General features: G+C 45.6%; 1 protein-coding gene across 1 annotated transcript; it reads left to right on the top strand.

The window, feature by feature from the left end:
- Positions 1 to 14,007: 14,007 nt before the first annotated feature.
- PARP16 (poly(ADP-ribose) polymerase family member 16) lies at positions 14,008 to 19,948 on the top strand. Its single transcript, XM_082061208.1, has 6 exons — positions 14,008 to 14,282; positions 14,940 to 15,077; positions 15,862 to 16,068; positions 17,183 to 17,354; positions 18,126 to 18,267; positions 19,262 to 19,948. The coding sequence occupies exons 1-6, from the start codon at positions 14,094 to 14,096 to the stop codon at positions 19,404 to 19,406; spliced, it is 993 nt and encodes a 330-aa protein (XP_081917334.1). The 5' UTR covers positions 14,008 to 14,093; the 3' UTR covers positions 19,407 to 19,948.
- The last annotated feature ends 221 nt before the right edge of the window (positions 19,949 to 20,169 follow it).

Below are 20,169 nucleotides of genomic sequence, written 5' to 3'. Positions count from 1 at the left end.
GGAAATGGCTGATGGGCACTAAAAAAATCAGGCAGTGTAGGACGGGTGGGACACGGCAACACAACACTGGAAGGGAATGGGCCTTATTATATGAGATATATTAATATATAAGATATATTCATACTTTCCCCAAAAAGTATTCAAAACTGGAGAAGCCTGAAGATCTTTTCTTGTACATCAGCTTCCCCTGACTCATGGAGGAAGCATGTTCCTGCTTCCCAACGGCCAGCGGAGGACAAAAGCAAAATGCCAAGAAGGAAAAGAACCCAAGAGATTTAGATCACCCTCACTATTTTCAGACGCAAAAACAGCTACAGGGAGATACCGATGTCCATGCACCACAAACTTGACAGATGCACCGCAGGGACCAGAGTCCTTCACAGCTGAACAGCTCTGAGTAAATAAAAAACCCCCAAAATCTAAGACAACACAGACTATTTTCCTTTTTTATCAATCCCAGACTTGGGTAGGAACCCGCTTCCCATCAACATCCCTTGAGAAGCAATTTGACCTTGCTGGAGTTGTCAGATTTCTAAAAGAAGATACTTTATTTTTAAACCCTTTTAAAATAAAATCTACATACTTTTTTAAAACAACATTTTCAAACTCCTTTCATGGCTGATGAATCTGTTTTTCTTCTATTGTCATAACTTCCTTAATGACATAAAGACCCTAGATTTGAACAGCAAGCAGGGATTGCTAAACAGAGTCTGTATTTATTGCAGTGGTGTCTGGGAGGCTGCTACTAAGACAGTATTTCTTTGCATCTTAAAAAATCTACATGTCAACCAAGAGGCATGAACCTGCTATGGGAATCCAGCCAACTTGCTGCCATTTTCAGATTTGGTACTCAAAAATAAATTCTCTATTTATTTGTTGTGCCTCTAAGAAGAGGCACCAAAAGGTCAAAACAAGCCCCATCACGATGAAAGAGCAACCACAGGAGAAACCCGGGTTAAAATCCACACCACCAGCTACGCATCATGCAAAGGGTTCCAAAGCTTTCAAGGAGCTCTAGTAATGCAAAATATTGTTCTTAATAATAAACTCATGACTTAAGCAGGGTACAAAACTGTGCTTCAAGGAAATGTAGATTCTAATAACCTTTTCTGGCTCCCTGGAGCCCAACCTCCAGCGTGTATTATTAAGCTTCCTCTCAGCAAGGCTCCGCTTTAATCCCAGGCAAAAGAAGACGTGAGTATCTTTACAGACGGAGGTGGTTTTTATCTGAGTTGGGGTTGTTTGTTATTGATTTTATTTATTCATGGGAAATCAGCAGTGTTGTGTTACCACATTTTTTAATGTGAAAAAAAAGAAGGCAACACATTATCAACTCAAGAGCTTACCTCCCAGTTTGGCCATCAAGATGATTTTTGGATAGAATCATTTTGGTTGGAAGAGACTCTCAAGATCATCAAATTCAACCATTCCCCCAGCCCTGGCACTACTCCACGTCCCTGAGAACCTCATCTCCATGTCTGTCCAACCCCTCCAGGGATGGTGACTCCACCACTGCCCTGGGCAGCCTGTTCCAATGCCCGACAGTCCTTGGGGAAGAAATTATTCCCAAGATCCAACCTCAACCTCCCCTGGCGCAACTTGAGGCCGTTTCCTCTCATCCTATTGCTTGCTACTTGAGAGAAGAAACCAACGCCCTCCATTCTACAACCTCCTTTCAGGTAGTTCTTCATTAGCTGCACCAGCATCCCCATTTCTGCAAGGTTAATTCCCCACGGGATGTCCCCGGTATGGGGCAAAAGCCGCTCTGGTGCTTTCTTATTGGGATTAGAAAAGCCAGGACTGTGTTAGGTCTTCAATTGCTTTCAGAAGTGGCACAGATGGAGACAGGTGCTGCAAAATTGAGCTGTTTCCCATAAGGTAGACAAAGCCAAGGGTCTCTTTTGAGTTTGCCAAGAATATGTTTTACCTGCAAGTTTGTCTCTTTTCAGGGGAAGCAGAATCGCTCTTAATAGGATTTCGGGCCCGATTTATCTATCAAGGACAAAAATCCCACAATGAGACAATATCACAGAGAGATTATCCCATATTCTCTGAAGGAGAGATCATAAGATTATCCTGAAAGGAAGCTTGTTTCTGTTGAGCTAATGACACATAATTGGTAACCCCCTTTGCATAGCTGGGTGACCCAGCGAGTGCTCGGAAAGTGGAAAAGCAGCAGGATTTCCAAAGAGAAGGAATCCAAGGTCTGCTGTGGACTCGATCTGAAAGAAAAACTTCTGGAAAGGATCAGGGCAAGGCCATGAATTTATGAAGTAGTTGTTTGGCTGACTCTAATTTTTAAAGCATTATTTTTAAAGCATTATTATCCTTTTAGCGGGGCTGTCGGGTAGATGGAAGCCAGAGCTGGTGTGATGAAGAGCAGCTGAATAGTGATTTGTAGCAATTCCTGCCTTCCACACTTTTTTCTTTTTTCAGAGCAGTGAGCCAAAATGCTCGTGAATAGCTTATTGCAGCTCAAAATGCTGTAAAAAGGGAAATTTCTGGGCTTGTGGTGCAAGGAATGAAGAGGGAGAATGAAAAAAGAATGACAAGTCCTGAGATCCACCAGAGTTTGAAAGCCCAAAGCCAGACAGAAGGTGATGGGAACATTTGCTTCAAAATGCTGGAGATTCCTTCTAGACTGACCCAAACGGTGCAAACCAAAGAGCCACTTCTGCAGATTTAAATGCACTCCCTGTGCCTTTGCAGCAAATCCTCGCCTTGTTCACAACCACATCATAGAATCACAGAATAGTTTGGGTTGAAGGGACCTTCCCAGCTCCCCCAGTGCCACCCCTGCCATGAGCAGGGACATCTTCACCAGCTCAGGTTGCTCAGAGCCCCGTCCAGCCTGGCCTGGGATGTCTCCAGGGATGGTTCATTCACCACCTCTCTGGGCAACCTGGGCCAGGCTCTCACCACCTTCAGTGTAAAAATTTCTCCCTCATGTCCAACCTAAATCTCCTCCTTTATTTTAAAACCATCACCTCTTGTCCTAAATCATCGGCACTTCTCCTGCATCGCATACGTGCAAAAGCAGCTCTGTCAGATGCTGCATCTCGCTAACCTTCCAGGCGCTTGTGTGCCACCTTCCAAGTAATGCAATCAAAACAATCCAGCTAAAAGCATTTCATCCGGCCTAGACTGACATGAATTGTTTCTAATAAAACCAAAGCTCTGTGGAACAACTAATGGGTGCTTATTAGTACAGGCGATGGACTATTCAATCAGCCAGATAGGGAAACTAATGGGGATTGATGGCCAAAATACAAGATGAGGATGTACCTCTTTAAATAAATAGCTGATGGGCTGGTGATGGGATTAATCTTAGGTTTCCGTGGGGAAAGTTTATACCTAGCTAATAAAAAGAAAAACAAAACATGGAAAATAGCATCCCTGGGTCCCTGGAGGTTCTAATGTTGTTGCTTTTGCAGCCATGGCCGCAGATGGGTTTCCAGAGACACCCATCTTCCCAAAGAGCTCCAGTTTGGGAGAGGTTAGGCAGGTGGTGTAACCCAGATGATGCAAAAAAATTCACAGAGCAGCCAGAAAACCTCTCCCAGCATTTTTAGGTCTCTGGCTCTTCTTTTCATCTGAGCATCACTCTCATCTTCTGTTTGGATGAGGCTTCAGGTCTCAGTATAGCCCTTTTTTTCCAACCTCCTTGCAGACAACCTGAAGTCTCCCCACTTCACCTCCTCCCTCTAGCAAAGGTTTCCCAAGATTTCTCCAAAAACCCAAGATTTTTCTACCTTTGTCCTCAAACCTGATGGAGGAATTGAGTGATTTGCAGAGCTGAAGGAAGGGCACAGGCACCTCCGGAGCTTGCAAGTCACTTTTCCCTGCAGCAAATCATTCCCTGATCCCCACCCTCCCGTTTCCTTCCCTTTGAAAGGCCTCTGACCGGATCACAGATGGCAATTCCTATGTGACAGATCCTAATGTCATTATTGACGACAGACCAGATGTCCAGGGAGGCATATTGCTCCTTTTAATCCAAAATTCATCAAGAGCCTCACCTTTGTAGTTTAGGGTGAGTGTAAAGGTATCTGCATGCAAAGGGGTAGGGGGCCCTTTTTTTTCTTTCCCTCTTGCCTCATTTTTCCTTTTCCTTTGAGGAGAGGAAAGCTTCGCACAGCATGGCTGGGAGTGACTAAACCTGACACCAAAGGGGTTCTGTTCTGAATAGCAGCATCATTAAAATGCTACAAAAATCTCTTACAAGGACACGGGAAGGGATATGGTTTGTGTGATGGGGCATGTATGAGCCTCAAGCCATTATAGCATCCTGCTCCTCCTCATTGCTGCGTCTTAGGTACCTAATTCCTAATCAAGAGAAAGAAGTAATTCCTATTTTGGGTTATTCATTGATACCTGACCACTCTCAGCTGGATGTAAATCAGATCCAATACTCACTTGCAGACACTGATTATGCCCGTGCAAAACTGCTCAGAGAGGCTTGATCTACGCAATCACCCAGCGTGGTTTTTCTTCTTTAAATCACACAAATACAGTTGTTGTTGTGATGGTGCAGACTACTGACCTGGATCATTTTGTCTTTGCCTGTCAGCTAAATATGGTGGTTTGTTTTTTTTTTTCTGTAGATTAAGTGCTGTATAGTTCTCCTGCTATAGGGCACGGCAGTGTGATAAAAAGGAAACTACATGGGATCAGCCGTAAGTGGGAGATGCGGTGAGGACAGCTAGTTAGCACCAGGTAAAAAAACCACAGGTGACTTGTTTCCACTAATGTTTTAAAGCCAGGAGCTCTCCTGCTCGTTATCCCTCTTGGAGACAGGGAAAAAAATCCCAACAGCCTTTGTGGCAGCGCAGACAAAGCTTTGCTCGGTGGGAGATGTCCTATATGGTATAATGTATGCCGGGAGCAATCCTGTTGTTTTATGGGCCCGGTTAGTGTGAAGTGCAAAACAGGCTCAGGGGTTGAAGCTGCATAATTCATGGGAGAGCTTAAATATTTCAGTGCCAGGCTGAGGTGGGGAACAACATAACAATAGTGTATTGTCCTCCTTCTCCCCCTAAAATCATCAGTTGTGCTTAAGATAAGTGGGGAATAATCTTTTCCTTTAAATGGAATGTCATGCACTGACACATCCCAGGGAGAAGTGGGTAACAGGGGGGTAAAGCCCCTCTGAAGGAGAGGGAATCACACCATCGCCTCCCAAGGAAATATCAGTCCCATCTTTACAGGAGGAACAACTCACTGCCTGGCATTTATTTTTTGGAGATGATTCACCGGTTCTGCTGTGAATGAAGGGAACATATCAGCAGGTGGGTTAGATTCATAGAATCACAGAATAGTTTGGGTTGGAAGGGACCTTCCCAGCTCCCCAGTGCCACCCCTGCCATGAGCAGGGACATCTTCACCAGCTCAGGTTGCTCAGAGCCCCGTCCAGCCTGGCCTGGGATGTCTCCAGGGATGGGGCATTCACCACTTCTCTGGGTGACCTGGGCCAGACTCTCACCACCCTCACTGCAGAAAATCGTTGTTGTTGTACAGACAAGGAAAGTTTCTTGCAGTTTTTCCCTCAGAAGCAGCAGACTTATTTATTCCCATGCCATTCTGCAATAACGCTTCTGTGCACGAACTATTTGATGAGGCAATAACCAGTTCACACCAGTGCAACTCTTAATTGGGATATCTGGGGCAATGGGGAGCAAAGGGAAGAGGCAGGTGAGCAGGCAGAGCTGCCTGTCCCTGCCTGCTCCATCCCTCTCCGCAGATGCGCTGCTGCCATCAGCTGGCAAAAGGAAACCAGCACAGGGCACCATCCCCTCCCTGGGACGGGGAGAGCTAAACCGGGCACAACACGCTCTGCTTGAAGCAAACAAACCCTCCTTTTGCTTTTTTCACTCCGAAGAGGCATCCTTCAGCACACACACAAAAGAGAAACACAGCAGATGGGATGCTCGGACACAAGGGAAGGCTGGACCACTCCAAGCAAAACTCGCCATTAAGTGCCACTTTATTCTCTCCAGCACCATGGAGATGAGAATTGCAGAAGTTTAAGGAAGGAGTGAGGGTGTGGACAGGCCTCTCTGGGTATTTTGGAGCTCAACAGAAGTGTGATTGCTCGGGCAGCTCCCTACATAGTGTTCACACCGTGCTGAAGTTGCACCAGAGCTATACACTCCGTTCAACACAGAGAATAAACAGTCCTAAGAGCAAATGGGTTTGGTCATCTTCATCAGTTCATGGAGCATACACTTGGATTTTTTTTTGCATTCCATGGAAAAGACAAGGGGGGATGGTTACAAGTTACTCCTGGGGAGATTCCAACTGGACACAAGAGGGAAATTTTTCACTATGAGATCAGCCATTGGAATAATCTCTCCAGGAAGTGGTGGATTCCCCAACACTGGACATGTTTAAGATTCAGCTGGACAGGGAGCTGGGCCAACTCGTCTATACTGTGCTTTTGCCAAGAAAGGTTGGACCAGATGATCCTTGTGGTCCCTTCCAACCTGCTATTCCATGATTCTATGATTCTGAGATTCTAATTTCCAGTTTCCCTCCTCTGCCACCTCCTGCCAAGGCCCCCAGGACGCCACTGTCCCCTGGAGCTGACGGCACCGAGCTGCCCCTCGCACAGGGTTGTGTCACGGGAAATTGTGTCTATGCAGCGGTTCCCTCAGCTCCTGCTGGGCAGGTTGCTGCCCATCTCACAGCTCATCCCCTGCGCTCACCTCTAATCCAAAAGGCTTTGTGGCCTTTCCACAATACACATCTGCCATATACTGGTTTGAATAATGAAAAAATGCATTAGAAGTCTGGTGTTGAGACTCTCATGCAGAATGGGCTTTGGCCACACTTCAGATAACCAGTTATTTCAGATAATATTATTTTGGCCAGAGCTACGCAAGATACCAGACCTTTCTCACTTCTGTTTCCCCTTCCGCAAAACACTCCACAAAGATAAATCTTGGCAGCTATCTCCTATATGAGATAAACTAGAACCAGCTCCCCAGATCTGACATAGCTGAAGTGCAAGAAAAACCCTGCTTCTGCTCTTTTTGGAACCATCAGACAGAAACTCAAGTGACTTCCCCAACACTGAGAAACCACGAGCTTTTCAGTTCTCACATTTAGTTTCTGTTTATCTCTCATGTTCCTTCTCAGCTCAGACTGAGGTTCATAGCCAGAAATTCAAATTTCATAGCCAGAAGACCTTATGGTAGTCCGCTGTAAGCGGTTGCTCTGAGCTCAGTTTATCTGTGACCTGGCACGTACCCTGTGCCTCCTACGTGGAGTCATTTGCATTCAGCCACTTCCCAAATGAAGCTGTACAACTTTCCCTTTGGAATCAGCCCTCCAAAGGCGAGGAGATAAAGAGCCTCAAATATTTCTGAGACAACAGTCCTTTCTGATTATGTCAGTGTCACAGAAAAGCAATACTTAAAAAAAAATACCCTGGGGTTGTACACGGTATCCTCTGGAGAGTTGGGCAGTGTCACACATGGTGGACAGCAGGTTGGCCGTGAGCCCTCTTTGCAGACCCCAGCCCCAAAATGGCAAAGCTGTTTCCCATAAGGGCACTCACAGCATCCAGCATCTCCTGGGCATAGACAAGACCTCATCACATCTCTGCCTCATCTGCAGCATGGTGAGCAGGTGATGGAAGAGCATTTGTGGTTATCCCCATGTTGCCAAGGGTCAGCTGGAGGGATGAGTTAGAATCAGAGAAACACGGAATGGTTTGGGTTGGATACAACATTAAACATCATCCAGTGCCACCCCTGCCATGAATAGAGACATCTTCACCAGCTCAGGTTGCTCAGAGCCCCATCCAGCCTGGCCTGGGATGTCTCCAGGGATGGGGCATCCACCACCTCTCTGGCCAACCTGGGACAGGCTCTCACCACCCTCAGTGTCTAAAATTTCTTACGTCGGCTTCGCTACTGTCCCCAGCTCCTGCCAAAGCTGACCCTGGGTCTTGATCCTGGCCTGGCTCGGGCTGCAGCCCATGACCTGGAGGTGAACTGCTCCATATCTCATATCCAGTCGCCCACTGAGTTTATTTTCTAGAGTGGCAGATCAAAGCCTGCTGTAAGGAGCAAATCTATCAAAGGCTCAGCACCCTAAGATAGATCCAGCTCACTTTTATGTTTACTTTTAACGAGCATACTCCTTCCTATTGTTTAGCAATTGCTTTAAAATGGATAATTATCAGATTTCCCTATTACTGGGAAAAACCAGGCAACCATAAATCTTAAAAACGAGCTACTATCTGCACACTGCGTGTATCACATTAGAGAAAAAAACAATCTGTGGAGCAAAACTATTACCGAGTGACCATGTCTGGGCTCAGCAGCTGGTTTTAATTTTAGGAAAAGAAGCCACTCTGCTCGCCAGTGATGCCACCAGCCCGGCTCTTCTCCACAAGCACCGCAAAATTCCTTGCGCATCATGTGCCACAGCGATTCAGATCAGGAGAACCTGTGCGTGAGATGATAGGACTGCATCTGCCTCGCCTTTCCATGCGCTCTAAGCCCAGCTATCCTCACATGCTGGTTTTTACTCAAAACTCTACTCGCTTTCGTGGACTTGCTCCTGAATTTCACCTGAATAGCTGTAAAGGGCTTTTCTGGCTGCTTTACATAGACATTAGCCATCAGAAAGCTCTGGATAATTGCCATCTAGGAGGAATTAACTGACAGCACTTTGCACCCTCCGATGAAGTGAAAACTTCCTTTATTTCCCCTATGTAGTGACCTACACAAAGCTGAACATGGACCCAAAAAGCCAGTGGACAGGTCACCTTTCTCATCCTGCTGTCTTACAGCGGAAAGAGCGAAAGAATAACGGAACTCGGGCCCAAATTTAAGGGACCGTCTCATGGGTTGAAGCAGCAAACTGTCATCCAGGAAATTCCAGGTGAGATTCTGGCCCTCTCCCCCAAAAAGAGTTGGAATCACCCATAGCCTTGAGGACTAATCTGAGTTTTTCTACAGATTAGGAGTGGTTTTGGCTAAATTGCTTAACCAACCTCATTTCCCACTCCCCACACCAGCTGGGATATTCGTGACCATTTTGCTGGGATGTTGTACAAATTATCTGGGGTTTGGGAAGATCTAAAATCCATGGAACTCACATGCAACAATTAAATGTGGCCCTGCTTTTAGATTAGATCTATGATAATTCAGAGCTGAGCACGTTTTGTTTTGATTTTCTTATGACTATATGAATCCGCCGAGACAAGTGACAGAGAAACATGATTCATCACATTCATGTGACTATTTCCAAAATAGTTCTTATTTTTATCTGAGCAACTGGAAAAAATGTTAAAGGCGAGACTATTTCACCCAGCTGACTTAAGAACATTTTATTCCACATTTCTGTTTTCAATAAATCTCTCAGGACAAAAACATCCCCCTGCAGCATATATACGCAAAGGACAAAAAGGCGTAAAATCCTAAAGAGGGGGGGTGAAGAGATAAATAGTTTATTTCTATTATCTTTACCATATGTTCTATTCCAACTGGATACACATAAACAGCATGTAATCTTCGAGCTCAGCTTTAGACTCTTTGAAGTGACCTGACCATACAACTGATTTATTTCCAACTAACCTTTCTCTTTGAACCCCGGGTCAAGGTTAATTCTATAATAAAACATACCTTATGCAGCTGGCTTTTCCAGTGGTGCTGGCAAGTAACGAACCCCTCAGTCATAAGCATTTGTTTCACTGAGTGTAGTATTGTATTTCTATTTTCCCTTCCCTATATTAATTTCCTTCACAGACCCTAGTTAAGGGGGGAAAAAAAAATCTCTTTTCCGGTCCATGAGATCAATTTTAAACACACTGGAATTAAATGAAGACATTTAAACCACATTTCTCTGCTGAAATGCATCCACCGACATCAGAAACTATTTTTATTACAATCTCTTTTAAATAATCACATCTTCAATTTCATAAGGAACTGTACAGCTACGTTATTCAACCTCTTCCACTGGCAACGACCCTTTCAGAACCTTTTACAAAACCATCTTTGCACCGCATCAGAGCAAAGCACCGAGGATAGATTTTATATTGAGGAAAATAACATTGGAAAAGGGAAATATATATAAACAGCACTTATCAAAAAAATAAAAAGAGCTCTTTGCCCGTGCCCTCAGCCAGTAGGCATGGTAGGGGAGAAGCACTGGGAGCAGAAGCAGCCAAGCTGGCTCAGCAGTGTGGGATGCAGCCGCCGGGAGATGCTGAGGCGCACACCAGATTGTTCGAAGGCTGCTCATCCGGTTGTTTTCAAAAGGGCCAGGAAGAGGCTTTTGAATCTCAGCCTCCAGCCCACGGTACATACTGGCAGTACTTAATTAAAAAGCAGCAAGGCACAAGCCAAAACAGCGGCTGATACGTATTTCGTCTGATTCCAGAGCTGTTGGGATGGGATGAGATGAGACAAGATCTTCTGGGTTTGGGGTTCCATGAGGAGAAGGCTGGAAGATCTTATGTGCTGGAGCTGACATTGGGGGGAATTGTGCTTCCCCCCAAATGAGTGACGAGTTTATCCTGGCTTATCCTCGGGCATTTTGCAGGCCTGAGTCTACAGCGGGTTGATGTTCAGCATCACCAGCACACAAAGGCACGTCTCCATTAAAACCAGCACCAAAAGCTTTCAGCACTTCATCTCTGGCTTAGCAGCCGCTTTGTAAAACAGGGTTTTAGTCCGGTGTTAGATGAGTTTGAGGAGACAGTGCTCTTGGTCAGCATCAATACAGCAAACTTGTTATCTCATCAATATCCGTCATGGCCTAACACAGCTGAGCTTGCCGTAATGGAAGTGCCATCCATTTGAAATCCCAAAGGTAGGCAGCAGTTTTGGATCGATGCTCTCAGAATCTCTGTTAACTATTATGATGCCAGTGATGCTTTGAAATCTATTTTGGGTTAATTTCTTCACGCCAAGACAACAAAAGGCCTTTGCTTGTTTACAGTGAGCTCAGCATTTCCAGAATTGTCGCGGTTCCAAGGAAACTCCTTCCCTCACACTCTCCCATCCCATTTCACCAGCTTCTTCTCAAGGATTATCACCTGTCCCCCCTTTTTAATTGCAAGGCAGGACACCCTGCTCCCCCAACAGCAGAGCCCCTGTATGTGTTCTGCCCCAAAATCACAGCCCCGGGGATGCTGTTGGATAAAAGCTACAACACTCTGTCTGTCCCATCAAGGTCCTGGACCAGCCAACAACATGCCTTTTGCTACAAGAAGTGTCTCTGCCCATCCCAGGAACATCATCTTCCTCTCCTCTCTACCACAGTAAGTAGTATTTTAAATGACAGCACTGGAATTACACCAGTTCAAGAGTTCAGAATAACAATGTAAATTCCACTGAAGGTATTGAAAAAAACATCTCAACCATTTCCTAATATTGTTCTTTAACAGGTGCCAAAAAATTGTTACATCTAATGATCTATTAGTGAATGAAATCAGCCAATTAGACAGCAACGACTGATTTTCAAAAGGATCACACAGAACAATTTAATAGGATGCAAGATAATAAACATGTCCCAGGCTGAATCACTGAACGATGTTGCTAACAGCCTGTCAGAGATATCAGATATTTACAGCAGAATAAGGTACCACATCAGATAAAGTGAAATACATCCTCTCAAGGATATAGAAATATGGAAAGTAATCTCTCTGGCTGCATTTCAAGCTCGGCCAATTTACATAATTCCTGAGAAAAAGCTCTGTGTGGTGCCAGAACTCTTCTTAAAAGTCGCCCATCCATGGGGGAGAACCTCAGGACCAAGCACAGCGTGGCTGCTACCCGGCCTAAGAAAGCACAAAAAATAGTGGAGAATTGGAAATGTGCTGGTTGTGACACTCCGACAAACCTCCATCAGTGTGAGAAATTCTGCAAAGAGTAGAAAGAATCTGGATTTTTCAAGGTTTCATCCAAAACCTGCACAATAATAGACCATTACCAATATGTCAAGAAAGGAAAAAGACTGTGGACCTCACAGGCTGGATAATGTTGTAAAGGTAAAAACATGTATAGGCATCTAGCAAATTGGGTAACGTAAAGGTATTTTTAAAATAATTTTGCCTACATGTTGTTGTTAAATATGTCAGACCCAAGCAAGTACTGTGCTGTCACAAAATTGATGACCTCGTATTGCAGGCTGGTTCATACAGCTGTTATTGAAAGATGCATTTTTGATAAAACAGTAAAAAGCAAGTAAGTAAACCTACACCTCAATTCTATTTATATACATCATTGTGAAACCATTTTCAATTTAATGTAACTGTACACAGTCTACGATCTATCTGGTTCTATCCAGAATTACAAAAGCTCTTTATACTCCCAAGCCATTCAAGTGGGTGAGTAAGAACATGAACTCTGTGCTCAGGAACGAAGTTCACATTTTGTTTGCTTTGATACTAGTTTGCTCTTAGACGGTATTTAATATAGCTGGTGTTCCTGTTCATTATAAGGTTGCAAATTACAGCAATTCCTGAATGAAGAAAGGGGTTAGAAGACATCTAATATAGCTACACATTTCCAAAATTTCCAGTCTAAGTAACTTGCATGCAGGAAACCAACAGAGTTTGTGTTGAGGAGACCTCCACCCTGCTGATGGTGACTTCTGATACACCTTGGAACTGGAGGGATGCTTCAGAGAACTAACACTGTGCCAGTATTTCAGAAAGATTGAGCCCAAATCTCAGGCAGCGTAGTGAATGCAATGTGGTGAAACTACTGGTAAGAGGTTCAGTTAAAAAGTAAATTCCTCTCCCTTAACTCTGCAACACCAGTTTGCAGGAAATGACACAAACCAACCTGGATTCATTCTTCGAGGCTACAAGCTTGGATGATGAAGGTAACTGCTAAGGAGTAATGGCATCTTGGTGCTTTTGACTATCACATGTTCGTTAAAATCAGAGCTACATAACACCGATTTTACACAAAAAGCAGTCTCCCTGGATTAGCAGTTCTGGCTAATCAGTGTTGCTGTTTTGCATGAACACAATGCCCAAGCTGGGAGTTCAAACCTGGTGGGGACATGGCCCTGGGACCCCTGACACCGAGGAGGGGATGGAGCACAAGTCTGGCAGGGCTGCCATCCCCCATCTCGCAGTCAAGCCGTGCTGGTGTTGTGGGCTTGGGGAGCCGGGATCCCCCTCCGTGTTCTCCCTGTCCCACAAACCTGTCCTGCTCTCCTGCTACGGGGTGGGCACCATTCCCACCCCTCACCATGTCCCCCCGGGTCTCCACCTGAGAGGAAGGCACCATATCCCTCCTTGCCCCCTGCCCCAAATACACTTCTCCAGGTCTCCACCCCAGGGGAAGGCGCCGTTTCCCTGTGCCCCCTCCTGGCTTCTACCTGGGGGGAAGGTGCCATTTCCACCTCCTCACCACCTGAGGGGAAGAGGGGAGGAGGAAGGAAAGGCACTGAACTGCTTAGTGACCAGTGACAAGACCCGAGAGAATGGCAGGAAAATCTGCCAGGGGAGGTTCAGGTTGTACATTTGAATGCTGGAGCACTGGAACAGGGAGGTGTCACGGCCCCAAACCTGACAGTGTTCAAGAAGAGACTGAACGACACCCTCAGACACACGGTGTGAACTGTGGGGTTGTCCTGTGCAGGGACAGGAGTTGGACTCAATGATCCTGGTGGGTCCCTTCCAACTCAGGACAACTGAAGACATTCTATGTTATCCATACAGAGGAAAAGAAAACCATGCAGAAGGAGCCCTGTGTTTTTCACCAAAAATGTGTTCCTCCACAGCTAAACCTAGAAGCCGCCACTTCCACACCCCCACCTTGCCCCTCTCCCCATCACCACCTGAGGGGAAGCCGCCATTTCCCTCCCCCTTTTCCCCCCGTACCCTCTCCAGGTCTCCACTGAGGGGAAGCCGCCATTCTCCCAGCGCTCCCACCTCCCCGTCCTCGGGGAACGGGCGCAGCGCTGCCGTGCGCGGCCGGCGATCCCCGGCGCGGGGCGGGCGGAGCCACCGCCCGTTATCGGGGCGGAGCGGCGGCCGAGGCCGCGGCCCCGAGGCGGAAGGGGCGACACCGCCCGGGCGGGATCGCTTCCCCTCCTCGGAGCGGCAGCCGCCGCCGCCGGGCATGTCAACACCCGGCCCCGGCGAGGCGGCCTCGTCCCGGGTGAGGGAGGCGGCGGGGAGGGACCCGCTGGCCGCCGACCTGCGGTGCAGCCTGTTCGCCGCCGCGCTGCAGAGCTACAAGCGCGACTCGGCGCTCAGGCCCTTCCCGGGCCGCTACGCGGGCGGCGAGACCAAGGACTTCGAGGGGCTGGTGAGTGGCGGGGACCCCGGCCCGGGGTGTTAGAGCCCGACCGGGGCTCTTTGTGCTGCCCTTCGGAGGGAGAAAAGAGCTTGTTAAAGGGGGAGATGGTTGGGGAGCCCAGGCCGAGGTTGGCCCCTGAGGGGAGGGCAGCAGCACCTCAGGGTTGGGAATGAGGCAGAATTAATTGTGCGGTCAAGGTAACCTGGTTTTAAAGTACGTTTGGGATTCTGACCAATAAGGCAACACATGGAAACTTCCAAATCCCGTGTTGGGATACAAAGCGTTTTAAGAGCTTCCCCTACACGAAGTTCAAATTAAATTTGGAAGGATTTGTGTTTTGCATGGCCTGAACAGCCCCTTTGTTTATCCAGCAGCAGGTACTCCCTTGTGACAGGTTCTTTTCTTTCAACAGCTTGCTTGATTGCTCCTCTGTGTCCCTTATAGATATTGTTGTCAAATATGAATATTTTATAACTTATCTGGTACCTGTTTTTAGGAAAAGTGACAAACTTTCCCACAAACTGGATGCCAGTGTTTATATCTCAGAACAGAAACGGCTTTTCCGTTTACAGCCTATTAGGGTGGAATATTGTTTTTTTTTCACTAGAGGTCTCTGTTTAATCATAATGAAAAGAAGGAGCTTGTCCTAAATGCCCATCTTGTCAGCTTGCAGATACCAACGCTCTACCAAGCCTGAAAGAACTTCTGGAGTCTGTGCCAAACACAGAGAAGAGAACTTGGGATTTGTTTAGCTGGATTTTATCATCTAAGGTGTTAATGATACAAAGTACTAAGAAACAGGAGGTAAGTTTTGAATTCTGAACGCCTTGATTAAAATTGTCATTTAAGGCAAACTTGTACAAATGCCAGAAGTCAGTTGGTTATTTCACGAGCTTGACAGTTCCAACATGAATGCATTTTTCTCCTGTATAGCGGATTGTTGATTTTGATTTTTTAAATAAAATTTTCAAGAACACCAGTTGGAAGAAATAGTTACTACTGTCAGTAGTTGACGATGGGCAGTGATTGTAGCTGGTTACTCCCATTAACACAGCGTGTACGCGCACGTTCTAGATCAAGATAATCCAACACAAATGTCACAGTGGTAGGTCCTGCCGCTCATGGAGAAGGACAACTTTGTACTTCCACGTACTGCCCCAAAAATGGAGAGGTTGAGAGCCACTGAGGTACTTCCATAAGAGGGATCAAAATAGTTGTAGAGATTAGTAGCAAGATGAAAACAACTTCTGTTTTCACTTTTTTCCTCTTTCAAGATCAGCTGATGAATATATCGTCTTAGTAGCCAAAGTAGAATTGTGATTTTGTCCTTACATGATCAGTTAATTCATTATCACAATTCAGGTTATGGTTGGTTTGGTTTTTTTTCTGGAAAGAAGATTTAGGACTTAGCTTTGATTGCAAGAAACTGTCAGAAATTTTGCTGTCCACTTACTTCTTCTGAAACATGACAGTGTTGAATTCTAACTCAGAGAGCGTAATCAAAATACATAAAGCAATGTGAAATGCTAAGGGTCAGTAAGCAATCTAATCCCACAAACCAACACTCCTGTTCCTTCCTGTTTTTAAGTACGAGAAGATCCAAGAGCTCACGGGGATGTCTGGGGCTGCGGTTCCTGCTCCGGACTACCTCTTTGAGATCGTGTATTGTGATCAAATGAACACCAAGTTTGCCGAGACCAAGGGAGAGCGGGACCTCATCTATGCCTTCCATGGGAGCCGCCTTGAGAACTTCCATTCCATCCTGCACAACGGCCTGCACTGCCATCTGAACAGGGTGAGGCTCCTGTTGGTGTCACCATCTTCTCTTGGATGCTTTTTAAAAATAGGCCCAAATTCCTTTAGGGGTTTGAAATGTGCTGATGTTCTTCTACTGCTCTTTTCACTCCAGTATGGGCCTTTGGGGATGGTTGTGTTGCATTTTCTAGTACAGACTGAGGGTAAAACTGGAAGTGGCATGAAACCCCATTTTCCACTGTGACAAATTATATCTGTCCTTTGTTTCCTTGTGAGGAAGTGTAATCTCTCTGAAAATACTGGCCTGTCTGATGACCCAGACAGGAAAGTCCCAGTGCACAGGGGAGGAGGGTAGTGACGCAGGCAATGTAGAGATTCTCTCTTTCTGCCTGGCCTCAAGTTTAGATCAACCAAGTTTTAGGTGCTACTTGCAAATGGAGCCTTCTTTAAATGGCCTGGTTAAGGGAGACAGACATCCCGTAGGATTTGTACCTCTTCCAATTTTAACAGAGAGGCAGTTGAGACTCCTGCTTTTGTATCATCTATAAAGCAGCTTTGACACAACAGCCACTTAACCTTCCAGTCAATTTGGACCATGTGTTCCCTCCACATTCTTAATGAATAAGGCTTTATCAGGTGCAACAGACTTACTGGATTAATAATTTTAGCCAGCATGGCAAATGCTCTGTTTCAAAGTTATTAAAACAGTTACATTTGAAAAGAATTCACAAATGAAAAATACTTCCCTCTTTTCTAGTAAAGCGTGGATTTAAATGTGAGTAAAGCCTTGCCTTGTTTTTGGAGGTTGGATTATTTGAATGTTGGCAGTGTCAATAGATCAGTGAAATGCCTCTAACAGCAGCACAGTCGTGTTGATATAAAATACACTGGCAAACAAAATCTGAATCCGGGAACACATGAATCTATCCGCACCAAGGGCTGTGCCAAGCAGCTAATTTGAGGGATGGGATGCCCCACCCCAGAAGTTGTGCCAGGACAAAAAACAGTGCAGGGACCAGGCCCAACGTGGGTCAGAAAAACCCTTTTTCATTTACCTTCCGCAGGAGAACTGCCAGTCTGAAAGTAAGCAACACTTGTATGTTGTTGATAGTCAACACTGCAGAATTTTTGGGTGTATTTCTGCTCTGTTTCAGACGTCCCTGTTTGGGGAAGGTACCTATCTCACCAGCGACCTGAGCCTGGCTCTGCTTTATAGCCCGCACGGGCTCGGTTGGCAGCGAAGCGCGTTGGGCTCTGTGCTGAGCTGTGTGGCTGTTTGCGAGATCATTGACCACCCAGATGTAAAGTGTCAGGTGAAAAAGAAAGGTGGGTCTATTGCAAGAATAACCTCATATAGTACATCTTTTCTTCTCATATATCAGCTTTGTGCATATACGCTGTTGTATAAAGAGTGCAGGATGTGGGGCGTGGATACCTGTCAGCAGAAGCTAACTGCAGGCTCCAGCTTCTACGATTCTGTGATTCCTTTTCCGATTGACCCCTCAACAAATACACAACAGCCTTGTTGTCTGTGAAGCTTCTCTTAAAATGGCATAAGGGATAGAAAACCTTTGCGTAGCATCATTTGTTTTTCCTAGTTTCCGTAGTATGATGAAATCACGTTCCATAATGCCTGATATTTCACCTGTGATGGTGGAACAGAAGCATCACAAACACATCAAGAAGGAGCTTTATTAGATGTCTGGGAAGCCTCTGCTCAGGTTGGCCTTCCCCTCTGCTTCCTGCTTGCAGAGCTCAATCAGTCCTTCCATGTTGTTTTTCTTCCCCTGTTAATATTCACAGCTCCTCAAGTGCCATTTGGGAGACCCACCCCCGTACCACTCTGCTCTGGGCTATAATGCCATCCATACCAAGGATGACTAGGAGTGGTGTAGCCTCAAGCAAACTTTCAGTCTATTCTGGGATGCTGAGGGGTTCAGGGGAATACCAGGACTTGGTCTTCAGTTATCTCATTCCCACTCTTGTGGAGGGGGGGTGTGTATGTGAGGGGGTGTTGGTAGTTTGGTCTTTTACTTGAAGTTGCGCTTTTTTTTTTCTTTTCTGTTTCACCCAAAGATGTCTTATCTTCTCCTTCAGATTCAGAAGAAATAGACAGAAAAAGAGCCAGAGTGAAAAACAGTGAAGGAGGTGATGTGCCGCAGAAATACTTTGTTGTCACAAACAATCAGCTTTTACGAGTTAAATACTTGCTAGTATATTCACAGAAGCAGCATAGGAGGTAAGTGTGGCGACGAGAACAATTCATACAGACGCAGAGACGCACAGGCACAGGGTTCTTGTTAGCAGTGAGAGCAGATCCAGACAGAGCTGACCCCTCTGTTACTACCAGTTCTCAATTTATAGGTTTACAGATGTGGGTCTGGACGTTTTTTCAAAAAATGTTATTCCAAACACAGCACACTCATGTTGTGACTGTTTTCAGTCACATTCCCATGCATATCTTGTGGGCGGCGTTCCGACTCATTCACATGCCCAGCCCCCACATTCACACATCATACATAGGGTGGTTTTCCGACCCGAGATATCATTCTCACTGGCCTGGGCTATCGCTTCTTACACTCATAAAAAACATACTTCTGTATAATCTGTCCAATGCCCGTTAGCTGGAACTGCACATCCTGCCATTCCCACAGTAAGAGTGGTGATGAGATAGCCAGATAAATACATCTCATTTTTGAAAAACAACAGAAAACAAGAGGAAAAAAAAAACCTGCACTGCCAGGATTTGGTTTTAGCCTATTACCTGTGAAATGGGGTTTACACCATCACGTTGCCTCAGTTCCACTCTTTGACACTCCCAGGCTCAGATAAATTTGCTTTTACACCAAACATGTAAGCACTTGGTATCTTGGGGAGCTCTAATAATCTGTGGCAGGAGACGAAGAGTGAAACTCTGATTAGAGCAGCTCTTAAAACATACCAGGGCAGTTTAAACTCTGCTCTTATCTATCCCACGTGGCAGCACTCGCCCAGCTAATCAACATGTGTGCACAGGCCAGGCAGTCACAGCTTCAAACCACTGAGAAAGGTGTGAACATGGGGAGAAAGGACAGGATTGTGCACAGAGAATCGGGCTTTGGCAGCTACAGGGACCGTGGAACAACTTTCTGGGGTTTTTTGTATTAGCTTAACCATTTAAAATAACCAAACCTAAGATACTCTTTGCTAATTCATGTATGTCTGATGGAATTCATGCACTTTTCCCTTTTCAGGCCTTCTAATCAATCTTCCTGGTTTTACACACACCGTTTTGCCATAATGATGATGCTATACGTCCTGCTGCTCATCGTGATAGGGGCCAGCAACTCGCCAACCTTTGTCTACTACTGGCACAGAATGTTTGACTCGGAGAGATGAATTGATAAACTCTTTCTTTTCACCACGTGCCTTAAAAATAGCCAATCTGCAACGCATTGCATCTGCTCCAGAGCTCTGGAAATAAAGGTGCCTGGAGTTTTCCAGTTCTGTCACCTCATGGCATCTTTCTATTTGTTCTGATTTCTGTGTTCCTGTGATTCATGAGGTTGCCCAGCACAGCTGAAAAGGATCACAATGGTGCAGCTGAGCATGAACTGATCGTTACGGGTCCATGGGAAAAAGTTATTTAAAATTAATGAAAATTAAGCGTGGAAGTGCTCAGGTGTAACTGTTTTCTGTGAGGCTGAGGTGTGTTTGCACAAGTTGGGAATGAAGATTTTTCTGTATGTTGGACAAAGCAACCTGTAGGGAGTGTGATCAGTTTGTCTTCAGAAACTGAATTTAGTAATGTTCAGCATGTATCAGTGCAGATGGGATCACTTTTAAAACTAACTTGGGCTTTGACCATGAGTTTTTATGTTTGAGCATAACTGTAAGAAAACAACAAGAAACAAAACAACTAAAATGGAAGTTAAATGGTTTTTAGTTGTTTTTTTTTCCCTGTAAAACATCCACAAGGTTTGTGCTCTCAGCCGTGATGTGTCTTGTCCCTGGTTAGTGGGCAGCTCAGATGGTGTCAGGCCCTTCAGCATCTATACTGAATAAGGCTTATTCCTGCCAAACCGCTTTCACTTTTATTTTCTGCACCCAGATGAGCGAGGGTGAAGGGTTCCACTTGTGCTGCCACCCAACAGGTTTTACG

Source organism: Streptopelia decaocto, assembly GCF_964273445.1.
Source record: "Streptopelia decaocto genome assembly, chromosome: 9".
NCBI classification, from domain to species: Eukaryota; Metazoa; Chordata; class Aves; order Columbiformes; family Columbidae; genus Streptopelia; species Streptopelia decaocto.
Note: the sequence above shows the minus strand (reverse complement) of the source record. Positions and strands in the feature narration are given on the sequence as shown.

Bases quoted from the DNA above. Each gene is read 5' to 3' on its own strand.
- PARP16 (XM_082061208.1), top strand. From the start codon at position 14,094: ATGTCAACACCCGGCCCCGGCGAGGCGGCCTCGTCCCGGGTGAGGGAG. The intron at 14,283-14,939 runs GTGAGTGGCGGG...CCATCTTGTCAG, and splicing joins CCAAGGACTTCGAGGGGCTG to CTTGCAGATACCAACGCTCT. The intron at 16,069-17,182 runs GTGAGGCTCCTG...GCTCTGTTTCAG, and splicing joins TGCACTGCCATCTGAACAGG to ACGTCCCTGTTTGGGGAAGG.